The 19,767-nt window shown below is 48.8% G+C and overlaps 1 protein-coding gene across 3 annotated transcripts in view; it reads right to left on the bottom strand.

Moving 5' to 3' along the window:
- Nucleotides 1-19,767, bottom strand: part of Nos1 (nitric oxide synthase 1) — a 177,641-nt gene that overhangs the window by 62,031 nt on the left and 95,843 nt on the right. For all 3 annotated transcript variants that reach the window (XM_076922586.1, XM_076922585.1, XM_076922587.1), the window contains exons 3-5: nucleotides 17,228-17,354; nucleotides 2,462-2,590; nucleotides 294-439 (exon numbers count right to left, since the gene is read on the bottom strand). In XM_076922586.1, the coding sequence (XP_076778701.1) occupies nucleotides 294-439; nucleotides 2,462-2,590; nucleotides 17,228-17,354 (402 nt within the window). The remainder of the gene's footprint in view (nucleotides 1-293; nucleotides 440-2,461; nucleotides 2,591-17,227; nucleotides 17,355-19,767) is intronic.

The raw sequence follows: 19,767 nt of genomic DNA, 5'->3' as shown, positions 1-19,767 counted from the left end.
CAAAGGTTCGAAGCTCTGTTCTACTACCAGGTGATGGAGCCTCTAGTCTGGGGAACAGTGAGTGTCTTCTTCTAACTCTCCCCATATTACTTTTTGAGGCCGGGCCTCTCTTTGAACCTAAGTTGTCAGTGAGCCCCAGGGATCCGCTTGTCTCTACTCCCCACTGCTGGAGTTGCAGACACATCCCAACATGCTCTGCTTTCACGAGGGTGTTGGGAATCTGAATTCAGACTGTCAGGCTTGCATGGTGATCACTTCCCCAGTGGTCCAGCCGCCCAGCCCCATGTACTTGCCTCTTAATGGACGAGTAGTATTGGTCGAGAAATTCTTTGGCTAGAGGGAAGAGCTGGTCCTTGGTGCGGACCTCTTCTGACTTCCGTATGTGATGGGATGGCAGCATGATGGAGCCCATGCAAATGTGCTCTGTGCACCCCGTTTCCTGGAGGCCAAGAGGGATGTGGGTGAGATTCTGGCTTCTCCCCACCAGGCTTGGCAGGTGTCGTGACTGAAAACCATGGTGCCCAAGTCGTTTGTGCTGGTCAGTTAGGGAAGGGGCTTTTTACACTGGGACACACAGCCACTGGTGCAACATCCTAGTGTCGATCTGCCTCTGTCATCTCTACCTGCATCCTCTGTTACCAATCATCTATCCATCTATCACTTATCTACCAATCATTTATCATCTATCTATCTATCTATCTATCTATCTATCTATCTATCTATCATCTATCATCTATGTATGTATTTATCTATGTATCATTTATATATCTATGTATGTATTATCTATTTATCTATAAATCTATTTATGTATCTATCTATCTACATATCTATGTATCTATCTATGTATCTATTTCTCATCTATCTATGTAACTATATATCTATCACATATGTATCTATGCATCTATGTATCTACCGTCTATCTATGTGTCTATCTATTAATCTATGCATCTATCATTTATCACATCACTCATCTATCATCTACCTATCCCCTATTTATCTTCTATTATTATTCTATCAATAATCTGTATGTTTATCTATCTACAAATCTTCCATCCATCATCTAGTAATTCTATTATGTATCATCTATCTATCTATCTATCATCTAGTTTTTGTTTTAAGGAAGTATCTCATATAGCCCAGGCTGGTCTTGAACTCACTGTATACCTGAGGTTGCCCTTGAGTTTTTGACTTTCTGCCAAAGTACAGATATGTACTATCATACTTAGTTACAAAAAAAAAAAACATTCTATATTGATCAAAGAAAACTAATAATGGCATCACCATCACCATCACCATCATATCATTGCAGAGACAGGGACTCATGGAGCCCAGGCTGGTCTCAAGCTCCATATATGGACCAAGGCAAAGGATGACCTATGAATTTCTGACTCCACTGCCTCCACCTCCTGAGTACAGAGAATATAGCCCCGTGTCACTACTCCACTTATACACTGGGTACGCGTGCCTTATTCACACCCGGGGCTTTGTATATATTAGGTGAGCGCTTTGATTGGGTTTCACCCCAGCTTCAAAGAATGTGTCTGAACACACCCTGTGGTAGATCGATGTCTAAGGTAGCCGTAGCTGTTCCCTGCCATGCACACTCATTCTTTGTGATGTGATTTTACAGCACCTCTCCTGAGATGTAGCCTGTCCCTTGCCCCTTGGGTACAGGTTGGCCTGGACCTATAGAATGTGGTAGGAGTGACCCTGGGCTAATTTGCAAGCCTAGGACTCAAGAAGTCTTGAATGTTAATAGAAAACAGAGATATCTTGCATACTTCTGCAGCCCTGGGGACAGACTCAAGCTTGATTCCTGGAAGAGGAGAGGTCACATGAAACAGAATCTTCTCTGCCAGGGCCATCCTGGAGCAGCCTGGCCTGAGCTGTCATCTTGGGTGACTGCAGGTATATGAGACAGACTTCATCAAAATCAGGCACTTCTTGGCTGGGCACACAGGGCCACTTGGTGAGTTTGTGGACTTTTTAAAAAAAAAAAGTAACAGTTGTTTTCAGCTGCTGAGTTTGGGGCCTTCTTGTTACGCTGCATTAGCAGACAGAGACATTTCCTTTAAGAGGCAAAGGGTTGGAACGTTGAGTATTAAGAATCTGGTATAGAACAGAGTCCACAGTGTGAAGTGTAGGAAGGGCTGGCTCAATACCCTATCCATGGTCACACCGGAAGAGACAAAGGATGTGCAAGGACCCTTAAATTCTGCCAGGAACAAGGTGCTCACCTAGAGAGGCTTTAACGATCACATAACTCATTGGTAGAGCATCCAGGGAGGTGTGGGGCAATGCCAGCTGTGACCCTCTGGCTGTCACAGCGTAGGTGGGGACCCTGGCCTCTCATGGGGTGGGCTACAGGAAGTGTTTACCACAATCACATTGCTATACACAGGATCCAACACTGATGCCGTCCCCCTCTCCTCTTGTGAGGTGAGTTAGTCCCGACACTCACCAGTGTGCTCTTCAGGTGCAGGGTGTCGGTGAGGACCACGTCTGTCTCCCAGTTCTTGACCTTGAGGAAGCGAGGGCACCTGGAAGGGCTGCCATTCTTGGTAGGGGACTGTTTGCCCGAGGTGGGAGACTGGGAAGGAGAAGGAAGGCATCAAACGAGGGCCTTGGTGTCTTAACTGAGATGTGAAGACTTTCCTTTTTCTAGAGTTTTCTCTGGGTCACCTGCTCCCTTCCCAAAGAGAAAGGTCCAACCTTCCCTGAATGCCGGGTGCAAGGTTTCCCGAGACCAACAGCTTTGCCTATGGGAAAGATGTACCGAGGCGTGGGAAAATGTTACAGACTCCATCCGGACGCAAGGAGGCAGGAGATCAAAGGTGACCTCTTCAATGTCTGTCACAGGGTCAAGGCTATCTAGAATAGACTATGAATTCTAATATTTAGAATACCACATGGAGACTCAGTGGGTGTTTGTTGAGCGAATCAATGATGGAACGGAAACTACCAGGTTTCGAATATGGTTCTTAGAGCTGTAGAGACCTGGTCGTTTGCTCGGTGGGCACACTGCCACGGAACAGGGAATGCTGGGAGGAGGCGGGTCTGAGCTGTGTGACTCATAGGATCTGTCTTAGGCTTCTACACACACCAAGTGAATGCCCACCACTGGGCTACATCACCAGCTCCCTTTTGACATTTTTATTTTGAGGCAATTTTGTTTAGTTTTCCAGACTGGCTTTGTACTATCAGGGTGACCCTGAAGTTGTCATCCTCCTGCCTCAGCCTCCTGCGTAGTTGGAGTCATGGGCCTCCGCCATGAGGCATGGGCTGTACATGCTAGCGGTAGTGTGTTGTGACTGTGACAGAAACTGACACTGGAGAGTCCCTAAAGACAAGGATGCCTCCAGTTTAGTCATTTTTGCTCAAAGGCCATTGGGCTGGAGATCTTTCTCCAGTTTCCAGGAACCAGTGCTGTGTGACCTTCTCTCTAGTCACCCTTACCACATGATGTCAAACATCTTCACGGCACTCAGCCCAGCCTGCAGGTGGTTTTGTGTGTGTGTGTGCGCACACACTCACGTGTGTATGTGTATGCACGTGTGTGTTGTGTGCATGCACTTGTGTGTAGAGTCAGAGGACAACCTTGGGAGTCATCTCAGGCACCATGCACCTTATTTTGAAACAGAGTCCATTACTGGCCTGGAGTTCACAAGCAGTGCCAACTAGTTGCCCAGTGAACCCCAGGGGTCCATCCATCTCTATTTCTCTCAGTGTAAGTTGTAAGTTCAAGTTACGAGCACCCATATCTGACTTTCTTGTTTGTTTATTTTTAGCTTGGGTTTCAGGGACTGGTCTGAGGTTCTCTCTTGCCTCCCCTGCTGCTGCAGGTGGTTCGTTAGAGACAGCCGGTAGTCTAGGTGGGTCCAAAGCTTTTATTCTCCCGCCTCTACCTCCCAGGCATTGGGGTGAGAGGCAAGAGTCACTATGACCAGTACTTCCTGTAATGATTCCACAAGCATGAGTGTACATACAACTGCACTTTCTGTGCACACCTGCATGCCCTGTATACACCTGCATGCCCTGTATACACCTGCATGCCCTGTATACACCTGCATGCCCTGTATACACCTGCATGCCCTGTATACACCTGCATGCCCTGTATACACCTGCATGCCCTGTATACACCTGCATGCCCTGTATACACCTGCATGCCCTGTATACACCTGCATGCCCTGTATACACCTGCATGCCCTGTATACACCTGCATGCCCTGTATACACCTGCATGCCCTGTATACACCCGTACACTCTGTATACCTGTATGCCCTGTATAACTGCACTTTCCCATAACTTTTATCTTGGGGACTCGAATTAAGTATGTCGCCAAGGATGACCCTGAAACTTCTGATCTTTCTGCCGCCACCTCCAGAGTGCAGGGATCACAGGTGTGCACCACACTCTTGCCTTAATTGTCATATCATATACATTGACATATCTATACAAAGATCCAGACGATTTGGTTGTGTCTTCTTATCTATAGAGATAGGTGCTAAGAACCCCATGGATACCAGAATAACAGTCCCCTAGTCCCTCAAAATAAAAAAAAAAGCCATCTTATTGGCCTAAAAATAATGTACCCCCTCTTACAAATATTGGGTAAATAGCTCTAATGTTACATAGTTTAGGGGACTATGACAAGAGAAAAAGTCTGTGCGTACTTAGTACATACACAAATACACATACACACATACACATATATATACACAGATACTCACATATACACACATACGTCCACATACATACACATACACACATACATACACACATATACACATACAAATATACACATACACACATACACATACACACATACACAATACACATATACATACATACACACATATACACATACAAATATACACACACATACATACATAATACACATACATACATACAAATACACACATACATATACATACATACACATATACACATATACACATACACATATACACATACATATACACACATACACACACACACACCCTCACCCTCCAGTTTCAGGGAAATGGCAGGTGCCTATGCACACTAGGCCATGGCTTTACCATTGAGCCTCACCCCCAGCCTCCAGCCACAGTTTTTTTCCCCGCTGGATATTTTCAACACACAGCTGGCTGAATCAGTGTATGTGGCTCCAGAGGCACAGGAAACTGACTTCCTCATCCGCCTTCTCCTTGTTCAGCTGCCTCTTCCTCAGCTTGTGTGGGATAAGCATCTGGGGGCCTGTCATAGGCTGAGTTATACTCTTCAAGTCTACATGCCAGAACCCCAATTTTTTGGTGACATGAGTTTTTGGAGGGCATAGGTTAAATGGGGTCATCAGGGTGGGGCCTTCATCTGCTTAGAATTAGCAACCTTATAAGATTAGTCTCTCTGTCCCCTCTCTTTTTTTCTCCCTGCCACATGGGCCTCTCATGTATTAGAGACACAGTAGGAAAGACCCTTCTACAAGCCAGAATAAGACCCCTTATCACAGTGGTTCTTCAACCTTCCTAATGCTGCGACCTTTTAATACAGTTCCCCATGTGGTGGTGACCCCCAACCATAAAATTATTTTGTTGTTACTTTACAAATGTAATTTTTCCTCTGTTATGGATTGTAATGTAAATGTCCGATATGCAGGTGGTCTTAGGAGACCCCTGGGAAACGGTTGTTTGACTCCCAAAGGAGTCACACCCATAGGTTGAGAACCGCTCCCTACCCAGAACCAGGCCACCCTGGCAGGCTGATGTCAGACTTCAGCCTCCAGAACCCTGGCGATGAACTTCTAACATTTAAGCTGTTGCATGTGTGGCACCAGGTGGGCTGAGCTTGAACAGATCAACACAAAGTCTACCCATCCTTGGAAATGTGGGGTGACCTGAACGTATGGCTAAGGACTCTGCTCAGATCCTGATTTAGCGGGGACAGAGAACCACAGAGTGGCTTGGCTTGAGTGGGTGGGCAGACGAAAGCCAGGACAAGTAATAGAGATGTCTAGACTTTTCGTGGGGGTCGTGACCTGATAGACCCATCTCTCTCTGCTTTCTGACTGGATACAATGTAATACACCCCAGCTCCGTAGGGAACCTCACTGTAGAGAGCTGGGTGTTTCCCCTGGTAACTTCTCACCGATAGCAGGCTACTACGATTGGGTTGCACTGTCTCTCAAACCCCGGAAGTACCACTCCTACAGAATAAATATTGCTTTCACACCACTGTGAAACTGAAATGCTAAGTGAAGCCTTTTTTGTAGGTCAGGACTAGCTATCTGAGATTGCAAGGATGGTGGGAGGGAGGGGGTGAGGACTGAGAGTCTCCAAGATGCTCTCTCAAAGGATGCGGCAAGGGGGTGGGGTGTGGCTGGAAGATAGATCTTCAGGAAGCTGGGCTGGAAGAGGGGAGTTGGGTTAAGCCTGGTAAGTACAGGAAGAGCAACTGACAATCTGGGGTGTAAGACAAGCCAAGTCAGCCTGGCGGCTTCCTTCTGTCTGGGTCACAGAAGTTTAGAAAACTCAATGAGGGACCAGCAGACTCTGGGAAGCAGAGAGAAAAATGTGGGAACTGGAGAAAGGATGTGTTTGAGGCAGGAAGCCAGGACCTCAATATGACAGGAAGATGTCTCAGGGGCCAAGGACCTGTGCTTCCCAATACCTGTGTCCTCTCAAGTCCTTACATTGTCCCAAAGGTCAGCGCTTCTGAATGTGACTGCGGTGACAAACCTTGACTGTCACCTGACCTGTCATCCATTTGAGAGGATGTAGAATCGCCGTGGGAACAGGCCACTGGCACGCCAGTAAGAAAGTGTCCAGATTATGCTAGTTGCAGTGAGAAGGCAGACACTAACTGTGTGTGAGTGCCACTGTCCCATGGGCTGGAGTCTTGGGACTGAATACTAAGGAGAAAGCTAGCTGAGCACCCGCATTCGTCTCTCTGCTTCCTGACTGGATACAATGTAATCATCTGTCTCAGGTTCTTGCAGCCATGCCTTCCCCTCTACCAGGGACTGTGTCTCTCAAACTGTGAGCCAAAATCAACCCTTCTTTCCACAGTGATTTTGGTCCGCTAGTTTTTCACAGCAACTGGAAAGGAATTGATGCAGTATCCCTAACTGAAGACAGGGTTCCTATGAAGGTTACAAGTTAGAATGTGGTCACTATATAGTCCTCGACTTAACAGGGCTAATGTCACGTAGAAAAGGGCAATTCTGGGACAGACCCTTCCCTACCCAAAGAGAAGGCCTTGTGATCATGAAACCAGCAAGTACCAGCTAAAGAGAGAGGGGCCATTCTGCCCACACCTTGACTTTGGGCTCCGTCTGTCATAATTGTAACAGAAAGTACTCAGTTGTCAGGACTGGGTTATGTAGCCTGGGTGAGTGAGCCCTGGAACTGAGCCCGAACTTGCCCAGAATCAGCCAGCATCTCCGATCTTCCCTGTTGGCATCGGTCACAGCCTCTCTGTGACAGCCCTGCATCAACCTGCCTGTTCTGGACTGGTCCCGAAATGAGGACAGCAAGCCAGGGCCAAGCTGGGCAGCGGGCCAACACACCACAGGGGCTAGACGCCACCTACTGTGCTCTTCCTGCAGCCCTTGTCAACCTGTGGGGACCACTTCTTCAGGATAGCCAGCCTAACCTAGTTATGGACCCCGGTGGTGCAGCATCCGTGCCGCAAGCATATTGCTGCCCGGAGGATGGAACCAAGTGTTTTCAGGACCTGGAGAAAGATTTTTGTGGGGTGTGGGCAAAGCATTGTGTCTAAAGTGATCCAGTCCCTGCAGTGACCCTGTGGACACCTGCAACCACTCACCATGTCATCTCTCCCCGTTCTTCTGTGCTCCAGTCTGTCAGAGGGAGGAGGGAGAAGAGGAGGAGGAGGAGGAGGAAGAAGAGGAAGAGGAGGAGAAGGAGGAGGAGGAGGACCACCCAGGAGTTAGACCTGTTCTAGTGTGGGAGAAATGGCGGCTCAGACCTCTGAGATGGAGAAGCCTTTAACTAAAATGTGAGCAACGGAGGGATGGCTCAATTTCTGAAGAGTTAGCTGTACAACTCTGAGGACCTGAGTTCAAATCCTCAGCACCCATGGAGAAAGCAGGTATTACAATGTGTGGTTAGAGCCCCATCACTGGGACGCAGGACAGCTGGATCCCTGGGCATGTTCTGGCTAGTTGGTCCAGCTAAAATGGGTTCAGATTTCCCACTCAGAAACCTAGTGGATTCGTCCACTGGGGTGTAAACAATCTGCTACAGACAGCACTAACTGCATTAGTGGGTTGTAATAAAAACAAAATCCTCAAAAAGACGGGAAGTTGGGAGGGAGATGAAGGTAGGGACACTGGGGAATGGATATGAACAAGATACAATGTGTACATGCATGGATCTTTAAAGAAGGAAAAACCGAGTGGCGAATGATTCAGAAGGATACCTAGCATTGACCTCTGACTTCCACATTCACACACACAGGTGCACAAGCATCATACACATATGCACTTGCACACATGTGTGCCTGCACATGCATGCTCCCCCCAAAGCAATAAGACTTACATCCACCCTATCCTGGAGAGACTGCTGGATAGTTGCGTGTTCCGAGATAACCCTGAACTTGGCCCCATGACCACACCAGAATGGCTACGTGCCTCTAGAAATTAATTTTAATAACAAGTTCTGCAAGCCCCCATGGCTCATTCCCACTGTCTTGTCTTGAATATGAATTTGCTAAATATGCATGTTAAAAGCTTATGTGTTTTTAGCTTTTTCAAATATCTTGGGAGCATGGAAAGGTAAAGGAAGGGGGGGGGGTCCTCTCTAGAGCTGTCAGAATCTTTGTTGGGAAGCCGATGGGCCACAGTTATGAATTGGGAAAGGGGCAAGCAGCTTGGCCTGAGCTAGGGTTATGGGAAAAGGCTTGCAATAGTCACACAGTGACTCAGCACTGAGAGAATTCCCCCCTAGTTCTCCATCAAATGTCATGGCCTCACTAGGTGGGACAGTCTGCACTGAGCAGATTGGCTATGGAAACAAACCATTTAGCAGAATTTGTGGAAGTTCCCGCAGGGCTGAGCCCAAACATTGGCACAAGGCATTCAAACCCCATTTCCTGGTTCCACCCTGGCTCTGACCCCCAGACAGCAGGACTTGGTGTCTTTGTGTGTGTGTGTGTGCGTGTATAGGCATGTGCACATGTGTTATATGTATCACTGACATTGGCACACATGCATGTGAACATAGAGGCCAGAGGTCACTATTAGGTGCCTTCAATAGCTCTCCACCTTTTTTTTGAGACAAAGTCTCTCTCATTACTAAACATGGAGCCTGCTAGTCAGTTAGACTAGCTGGCCAGTGAATTCTAGCAATTCTCCTGTCTCTGTCTCCCCAGCCTTGGATTACAGGTGTATACTATCATGCCTGGCTTTGGTACATGGGTGCTGGGGATTTGAACCTGGGTCCTCATGCCTGTGCAGCAAGCACTTTAGTGATGAAGCCATCTTCCCAGAGCTGATGACTGTCTTTTGATGAAGGGGCCTATAAAGACCAGGAGTCATCAAACGGACTGCGCAGGTGGAGGGGAGGAAGGCATTGGCAGAGACGAGATTCTGCCATTGCTGTGGACAGAAGGCCCTGTCAGGAGAAGTTTCTGGAAAGTTTGAAGGGCAGCAGGACTCAGGATGGGCCGGTTGACCCAGGTGAGGTGAGGCAAGGGAATTGAGCATTGTCTTTGTTTGAGAATGATTCATCTCAAGACTCAGGAGATCAGAGTTAGCTCTCAGGGAGGAAGGAACCCACTGGCGCCCTGAGATGTCAGCTAGAACAGAGCCAATGGCATCCCCCAGAGCCAGCTGGGTGGACTATGTTGGTCATGTGGGTGCAAGAGCCTCTGAGACCCCAACGTCACAGTGTGATGGCTGTTATCTGTGTCTGTATCTAGCTCATGTTGGAGAGATGCTTTAAGAAGCCAAGGCAAATAGATACCTGATGAAGAAATGAAAGCCAGGCAGTAAACTCTTTCAGAGATGCGGCCATACCGAGTTTCATCTGTTTTGCAGCCATCTCTTGTAAATGCCGAGTTGGTGCTCAGGAGGGCCCAACCCAATGTGCATCTACAGACTCTGCAGTCTTCGCCGACAGATGAAGAGACAAAAGGGTCTGAGAGGCCAGGTGACAGGGCTGGGTGTGTGTCCTTAGAGACAGGTCCTTCACGATGTGAATGACGGAAAGGATGGTGATAAGAGAGAGTCACGGTTGTTTCTTAATCTCCCTGCCTCAGTGATATAGTAATTAGCCAAACTCAGGCTGTCAGGCTTGGCGGCAGGCCCCGTTAGCTGCTGAGCCATCTCACCAGCCTCTGTTCCTGGCTTTAGCGAAAGGTCTTTCTTTTTCCCTCTTGCAACAAATGACATTAGCTGCAGGTCTGGTGACCACGGCTTTCATTGTGTTGGGATACTCAGTATCTATCCCTCGATTCTCTGGGGGGCATTTACCATAAGGGATGATAATTTTATTTTCTGGCCAATTACTCCAGGTGAGGCCCTGGTGAACGTGGGCTCTGAGGTGGTAGGACTATCTCCAGCACTTACCAGTCCTCACTGATTCAGTAAATCTCTGTGCCTCAGTTTCCCCAAATATAGAGATAACAGAGGTGTGTGTTATGCATGTATGCACGTGTGCATGTGTTCATGTGTGTGTGCATGCATGCATGCATGTGTGTGTGTGTGTGTGTGTGTATGTGTGTGTGTTATACACTTGACTGTGCAGGTCCCATGTTTGTGCCTGCAGAGGCCAGAGCAGGATGCAGGGTGACAGGTGTCTTCCTCCATCACTTTACCTTATACCCTTCAAGCAGGGACTCTCACTGAGCTTGAAGCTCACCACACCGCCTAGGCTGGCCAGATAGCCAGCTCTGCAGATCCTCCTGTCTCCAGCCCCAAATCCTGGAGTTATAGGCAGGTACAGCCAGGCCTGGCTTTTTATGGGGGTGCCGGGGATTTGAACTCAGGTCCTGTGCTTGCTCAGCAAGTGCTCCTACCCACTAAGCCACCTTGCCAGCCCAGCCTCCTTTGTGCTTTAAGTTGTATCTAGAAATATTACCCTAACACCTGCACTGCTACATGATGTAGGAGGTAATAGTCTATGTTGTTCTGTACAGGCACAATTTTGTGAGTATTTTTGGTCTATGCTCCGGTGAATCCATGGGTAAACAGCTGAGGCGTTCAGGGTGCAGATAGAACTACCTTGGATGGGGCTGAGGAGGGAGAGAGAGGCAATCCTGAAGTACTCAGAACAGCACTGACATTGCTGAGTAAGTACCAGGGCATGGTTGCTATGGTTACTGCCCTTACTTAACAGTCTAACCCATTTCATCCCCCAAGGAGACCATGAGCCCTTTTGATGAGGGCAAGTCTTAGCTCCATGCTAACTATTCATTTGATGGAGGTTGCCAGTGAGGATGGAGCCATCCCGGCCCCACCCACAGCACTGTCGGCTGACATACTATGGTCACGGAACCCCGGGCTCAAATAGCTGCACATCTCCATGGCTGTGGTGTTAACCACTGTGGTTGATGCTTTTATTCTGATATCACTAACAAGCTTGGGTCAGGGCCAACCAAGGTTCCCTGCTGTGGTGGTGTGCTAAGAACTGGGAGGTGAGATGGCTGCTCTACTCCTCTGTTGCCCAGACCCACGGGGCTGTCCCTCTCCCTCCAGCCCTTCAACAGAGCACACCCCAGTTCGCAGAGACCTCGGGTCTCCTGCAGACTGAGAAGTAGGGGCTCAGGAGCCTGACCTCTCCTGCTTTGTAATTTGGAGCTCCCCAGAGGCCAAGGTGCTGGTTCTCCCTTGGAAATACAGAGGCGCTCCACAATGGGTTCTGACAGTTTGAAAGCTGCCAGGAAGCTCTGGGTCCCTGGGGAGAGGAAATGCTCGCTTCCACTGGGATGAAGGGTGGGGAGGGAGTTACAAGGAAGGCCACTGGAGTGACCATCTGATCCCTTCAACCAGCAGGAGGCTGAAGACAAGATGGGGTGCTGGGAGAGAGAGGTGAACCCCAGGGGAGAAGCCGCTTCTGTCTTCTCTACCTGTACACCATGGGTCGGATCAGTGAGGTATTAGACTCCGACAGTGGATGTCTGGCTCCAGACAGCGTGAAGTTATTTCTTCAATAGGAGAGCAGCTGGGGCACGTGAGGGTCAGACCATCAATAAGAGGGGGTGTAAGAGAGGCTAGGTTCCAATCCTGAGGTGCGGTTTATAAAGTTTCAGCTTAACAGGACATGGCTTCTACAAACTCATGTTTTTGAACAGCAGTCCCCCCACGGGTGGTGATGTTTGAGACGCTGGAGCCTGGCTGGAAGAAATGAGTCCCTGGGTGCTTCATACTAAGACTATAGCTCTGCTCAGCTTCCTGTTCTAGCTCTGCATCCTGATCTGTCAAGATACTAGCAAGCAGCCCCACCCTTCCTCAGCTGCTGCAGGCAAGATGGCTCCCATCCTTACGTGTTTCTTACCATAATGGACTGGTCTCCTACCCTGGAACTGTGATACCAAAATAACTTCTCCCCCCTAAAGCTGCTGGATCAGTCATTCTGTCACATTAGAGAGAAAGGAAATGAACACAGGGAGAAGGAACAAGCGGCAGCCTCGTGTTATTTATCCGTTGTAACATTTTACATATGATGATTATCACAGAAGGACATGGGCAGGGTTGGTCCAAGCAAGAGCAAGAGCAGAGATCCGGGGAAAAGAGCCTTAGAAATGTGAACTCACTGTGTACCAGCCACAGTCACTTGTTTTTACTAGAGCACTTTTCTCTACTTTATGCTAGGCAAGTTCCCACTTCATCTTCAAAGTCTGGGTCCAGTGCCTCTTGGGGAAAACCTCCTCAACCTCTGATGAGACACACAAATTCCCATAACAAACCTGTTTAGCACCAATCACACCATGGAGGCTCTCGGGGGCAGGGAAGGTAGTGTTTGCTTCTCTCTGCTTCTACTGCGGGGCTATGCACACAGGTTTGTGGGGAATGTTTGGGATCATGGGAATTAGCTCATTCCACCTCCCATCTTGGGCCAGCATTTGCACCAGGGATAGGCAACCACAGAGGTATCACCAAAGACTAGAAACTACAGGCTTTCTGGCCCTCCCCAAGGCTAACCAAGACCTCCACCCAGAGAAATCAGCACAATACAGATATGAACAGTTCAGCTTTCCCAACCTAGTTTAAGGGATAGTACCTGTGTGCTAGGCTCTCTAAATTTAGACAAACAGGAGCCTCCAGGATGGCGGTACTCCCTTCTGGACCAAAAAGCATAGTCTTATTATTTCTTAAGCAAATAAGTAATGTTCTGAGTTGGGAAGTTCTTTCTCATGTCTAGCCTATATCCTTCTTGCTTCCCTCTACTCTGTGCCCCTTTGACCGGTCCTGGGAAGGGGGAATATAGATAGCTCCTCCTCCTCCATGGTCATCAGACTCTTCCTGGTTTGGGAAGCGGATAGAGAGGTCCCTTGTTTGTGCGGTAAACAATGCTGGTCGTTTGTGAGGATGCTCACAAATGTAGCAGATGGGGGCCAGTACAGAAAGCCACTGTGGCCCAAATGCAGAGAACTGACCCTGGACTGCTCAATCAATGATCAATATTGATCAATGCATCAATAACAAAACGCTACACCCAAGGCTCAGACCAGAATGTCTGCTGCCAGGCTGTGTCTTCTAGACATGACAGAGAGGTAGCACCCAGGAAACCTCAACTGTATAATACTGGTTTTGGCCTAATGCTGCCTATATTATGTTAATTTGGGTCCCCAAAATTGTTTGTGCGAGAATCCACACGTCTGCATGTGAGACACTGAGGGAACCTTCTCCTAGTTGTCTCTGATTGGTAAATAAAGTTGCTGACAGCCAATGGCTGGGCAGGGCAGAACTTTTAGGATTCAGGGGCTAGGGAAAGAGAGGAAGGAAGAGAAAGGAGATCCACCATGCCAAGCAAGAGAAGGAGAGGAAAGACGCCATGCCTGAGAAGGTGTGGGACAGAGAACATGCCACCATGTAGGAGCTGGGGATTGGCAGCCCCAAGAGGACGGCCCAACGGAGTCCAGGGCAGGAAAAATGAAATGTAGGATTTAGTAATAACTCAGGAAGGTTGGAGGGAGGTGGAGTAGTCTCATGGAGGTTAGGAAGTGGCCCAAACATTGAGCTGTTTAAGGCTCCTTAAAATATAAAGGCTGTGTGTGTGTTTGTGTGTGTGTATCTTTCATTCAGGAACCCGGAACATTGGGGTGGGTAGCGGGAACATGCTGCCGCTGCAGGGATCTATTTAAGTAATTAATTACGTACAACTACACAGTATGGCTACCTAAACAAGACCTGCCGACTCGGATGGGGGAAATCTCACAAGGCCACATCCCTACATGAGGAGCTATAGGCAATTAACAGCTGCCAAGAGAGGGAAACTCAGTCTTCCTCAGGAATGGTCCCGTGACAGGCGATCTAGTCAGCCCTAAACTTGTGTACATTTGAGCAACACTGAATGGACCCAGCAGCTTGTATTTACACACACACACACACACACACACACACAAAATTAATAAGAACAAATTTTAGAAAACCCCCCAAAGAACTCTCAGCTCCTCCAGAGCCAAGCCTGCCTGGACACCACCATGCTTCTGCCTTGATGATAATGGACTGAACCTCTGAACCTGTAAGCCAGCCCCAATTAAATGTTCTTTATAAGAGTTGCCACGGTCATGGTGTCTGTTCACAGCAGTAAAGCCCTAACTAAGACACTGCCAGTGGATCGGGAAGCACCTCTCAGCTACTGTTCCAGCGTCTGCTTACATGGCCCATGCTGCCCTTCGTGACGATAATGGACTCAGCCTCTGAAACAGTAAAGCAAGCCCCCAGTTAAATGCTTTTTTTTTTTTTCTAAGAGTTGCCTTGGTAATACTGCCTCTTCACAGCAATAGAACAGTGACTAAGACAGTGCCTAATAAGATAGGCTCACATATGGTTAGATAGTGTACATTTTAATGAAGAAATGTATTTTTGTGTAAAACTTTAAAACAATGACAAAAAAATTTGAAAACTCAGACCCATCTCTTAGGACAACAGACTCTACACACCCAACAAACTATGCCTGAGCCTGGATCTGGCTGAAGCTGCCACTTCCTTTTATAAGTTCAAGGCCAACCTGGGAGAAAAAGCCAAGGGCATGCCCCGACCTGGGTTCTGGTCTCAGGATCTCCCTCCCTTACAAGAAAAAAAAATTCTGAAGGAATTTTTTTTTTTTTTTTTTTTTTTCTCGAGACAGGGTTTCTCTGTGTAGTCCTGGCTGTCCTGGAACTCACTCTGTAGACCAGGCTGGCCTCGAACTCAGAAATCTGCCTGCCTGCCTCTGCCTCCCAAGTGCTGGGATTAAAGGCGTGCGCCACCATTGCCCGGCTTCCTGAAGAAATTTTTAAAGATCACAGTAGTTTGTTTTATTGTCTGTGAACAAGAGACCTGTGTGTGGGCTCAGTTTGCTTATGTTGGTTTGCTGGGGTGGAATCCAGGGCCTCCCACTTGCTAGGCACATGCTTAACTACTGTGCCCACCCCAGCTCCAATGTGGCCTTGATTTTTTGAGGACAGTTTAATGATATCCATCCACAAACATTCCTGGTTGTCACAGGCCAGGGAGAATCAGCCAGGAGGATCATGGAACTTCCCACACCCCCTGCTTCCTTGGTAGCCAGCAGCAGCCAAGGAATGCCACTTGCCCTGTGGCTCAGGCTTGGCTCAACCTCTCCTGAAGCCTTGCAGAAAGGCCCAGAGTCCTGGCTCAGATGGACTGAAAGGCTCCGTTTGTGTGCAGGTGCCGAGAAAAGGGGGTGCAGCTTCCTCTTTTCCAGACATCCCATGAATCACCCCACTCCTGCTGCTAGGGGGTGAGGAAGGGTTGGTAGGAAACATGGACTCTTTTCAAGGGTCACTCTGGCCTGGTCCATCAGCTGCCTGGGCAAGAGAGACGAGACTGCTGATCTCCAGCCAAACCGAGGCGCTCTTAGAAAGGGATGGTGACTCAGCTGTCAGCACACATCTCAGCAGACTGGCAAGGACTGAAACACTGGGTAACAGATGGAGCTGGCGAGGCTGTGGGCAAACAGCCCCACCCCCACCCCCTGGCACTTCTCTGGTAAGATGGGTACAGCCACTGGGTTGTAAATGTAAATGACTTTTGACTCAACTTTAACACTTCTAGAAATTTTTTTTCTCTCCTTCCTGGTTAAAGCCTATTCACATGTCAAATGAAATATCTAGACAATGCCACATGGTTACAGCCAAAGACCCAAGTGTCTGTTACGAATGACTTATTCAATAAAGGATGGCATAGCCCTCACAGTGGAATATTATAAAGTTGTGAAAAAAAAAAAAAAAGAACTAGGCCCTCTGTCTAGGCTTATTTTGTGTCAACTTGACACAAGCTAAGAATCACTCGGGAAGAGGAAACCTCAATTACGAAAATATCTCCACCCGACTGGACATTTGCTTGATTCATGATTAATGAGGGAGGGCCCCGCCCACTGTGGGTGGAGCCATCCCTAGGCTGGTGGTCTTGGGTTCTAGAAGAAAGCAGGCTGAGCAAGCCATGGGGAGCAAGCCAGTAAGAAGCACCTCTCCATGGCCTCGGCGTCAGCTCCTGCCTCCAGGTTCCTGCCCTGCTTGAGCTTCTGCCCTGACTTCCTTCAGGGATGGACTGTTATCTGGGGTTCTAAAGTGAAATAAACCAACCCTTTTCTTCCCGAGTAGCTTTTGGTCAAGGCACATAGCACATCAATAGGATCCCCCTCCCCCCCCCCCCCCATTCAAAAGGCCCGAAAGTAACCTGAGGGCCATTTGTCTGTTTATATGCAAGAGTTGGAACATACACACATACATACACACACACACACACACACACACACACACACACTATTGCCGATCTCAAGGGTTTCCATGAAGGGTAAAAAAGTATTAGCATGGTTATTTGGTGCCTTTAGAACGTGGAGAAACAGGACTGTAAAATATGAAACAATTCCAAGTTTACAAACACTGGTAACCATGACACATCCAGATTTTGAAGCCAATCCTCACATCTCAGACCCGGTGCTCTCGGCTTAGCTTCCAGGCCAGGCCTCTGGGATCTCATGCTTTTCTCCGCCTCTCTTCTCCACCCCAAGAAGTGTGGGACCTCAGGGCCCAGTGAGAGCGAGCACCCCACTTACCTGTTCGTTCTCTGAGTACGGGTTGTTGAGGACCACAGGGACGTTGCCCTTCCCCCACAGGTCGTTGACGACTCGGTCATTCTCCCCGCCTAGGGGCGGAGCTTTGTGCGGTTTGCCATCGAGGTCTCTGGAAGGCAAGGTGGCTGGGTGAGAAAGACTGACAGCAGGATTGTGACCTTCACCTGGGAATCCTACGGAACCCCAGCTCACTCTGATCTCTCTGTGTAGCCTGTGGGCCCACCTATCTTCATTAGGAGCCCTCCCCACCCCCAGTGCCACAGGGAAAGCAGTTCTGGGCTCCTGGGCAAAGCTTGGTGTCCATGGCTTCAGTGGGGCTGCCACACTGAGTTCATGCACCCCCCCCCCCCCACGTCCCAGGTTCTCATATTTACAAGACAAATACTGTACAAGCTGAAAGGTCACCTGACCCCTTTATGTGTGTGTGACTCATTTAACCCTTGAGAAGGTCCGTGGGGCGGGGTGAGGGTCAACCACCATCGTTATCAGTGCATGCTTAAAGATGGTAGAGGCAAGAAGATATGAGGGGCTATACAGGTTAGAGCTACTGCTAGCTCCACAGAGTCCAGGACAAAGTGGGAGTCGAGCTTCCCGTCGTGCCTGTGGGGAATTATCTTGGATGGGTCAACTCCTATGGAAAGACCCATCTTGACCGAGGGCAAGGCTGTTCCCAGGGAGTATGGTCTGTAAAAAGGTAAAGAAAAGGAGCTGAACCCCAGTACCCACCACTCCCTGCTTCCTGACCATTCACACAGTGTGTCCAGCTGCCTCCTGCTCCTGCTCCCTTGACGATCCCGCCATGATGGATTGCACCCTACAACCGTGAGCGACAGAATCGCTTCCTCGCTGTAGGTCATTCCTATCACATTATTTACCCTGATGGGGGAAGAATAATTGATCCAGGGCCAAGGTCCCTGGTGGCGAGTGATAAGGCCACAGCTTCCAGCCTGCTGCTTACATTTATGGTAAGTAGAGGCCACCAGGATCATGTTTGTTCTCTACCGCTGTCTCCACTATCAATCCCATCAGAAATAAACCTCTAGCTTTCCCTCCTGCTCACCACTAACACCATAACGCCAGTGACACAGTGACATGTTCGCTGTCCCCATCATGATCTTTGCCACATCCTCACCATCGTCACTAATCGTCAGGAACATCGCCACCTAAATCATCCTCACTATAACCATCATCAACGTCATCACCATGACCACCATCACCATCATGACCACTACTGTTACTATAACCATCAACGTCACGATCACCGTGACCATCACCATCTTCGCCATCACCACAATCACCATCAACACCTAAACCATTGCTATCACCATCATGACCACCATCGCTACCCAAACCATCACCATCATCTTCATCACCATGACCACCATCACCATCATGACCACCTCCATCATGACCTTCACCATGATGATCACCACTGTTACCCAAACCATTGCCATCACTATCACCATGATCACCACAATCACCATCACTACCATGACCGCCATTGCTACCCAAACCATCGGCATCACTATCGTCTTCACTGTCACCATGACCACCATCATCACTATCGTTACTATAACCGTCAGCCTCACGATCGCCGTGACCATCACCATCATCGTTTTCCTTGCCCGCTGTGACTACCACAACTACCACCAGCATCATCACGGTAAGACTCACACAAGAAAGCTGGGGTCCAGAGAGGAAGTCATTAGCTCAAGTCAATCACAGGCTTGTGCTTCACTCCAGAAGATGATCTCTTGCCCATGAAGCCCCACTGCCTCCCTGCCCTTTCTTCTGACCAGCTGTCTTAGTTAGGGTTTGACTGCTGTGAACAGACACCATGACCAAGACAACTCTTAGAAGGACAACATTTCATTGGGGCTGGCTTACAGCTTCAGAGGTTCAGTCCATCATCAAGGCGGGAGCATGGCAGCATAAGGCCACTAGGAAAAGACCGTCTCTCCTGTCGTTAGGAGGAGGGTCTCTGCTTATTCCCACAGTGACACACTTCCTCCAACAAGGCCATAATAGTGCCACCCTCTGGGCCAAGCATATTCAAACCACCACACTAGCCCAGGCCGAGGCTCTGTCAACAAGGCCCTATAGGGTAGCCAGCCTGGGAGAAGACTGAACCATACCAGGGCCACCTCTGTTCTTTCCTGTGAGGGCTGCTTCTCTGCTCATCCTGTAATGTTGACCCTGTATCTAATTGTCATTGTACTGTATTGTTACTCCAGGTCCCCAACTTCAGGCCACTCTGCCACTTTGTGTCCCTTCTGGGTATTGGTCCTAGGCATCGGTTGGGGGTTGTTCTTATCTATCTCTGTGTTACCCTTCCACCTTTGGGGACTCCCCCCTTCCCCAGTCTGCATGGCTTGTCACCTGGAGTAAAGCAGAAGCAGGAGCTGAGATCCTGTTCTGGGTGCATTGCCCTATCCACTGCTCCGATGGGGCCAGCCTACCCCACCTTGCTGGGCTCCTCCCCATGCCTCTGGCCCATGTCGCAGCCACTTCTGTCCTTCTGC

The sequence above is a fragment of the Arvicanthis niloticus genome, chromosome 24, assembly GCF_011762505.2.
Source record: "Arvicanthis niloticus isolate mArvNil1 chromosome 24, mArvNil1.pat.X, whole genome shotgun sequence".
Lineage (NCBI taxonomy): Eukaryota > Metazoa > Chordata > Mammalia > Rodentia > Muridae > Arvicanthis > Arvicanthis niloticus.
The sequence above is the reverse complement of the archived record's forward strand: the minus strand, read 5'-3'. Positions and strand labels throughout refer to the sequence as shown.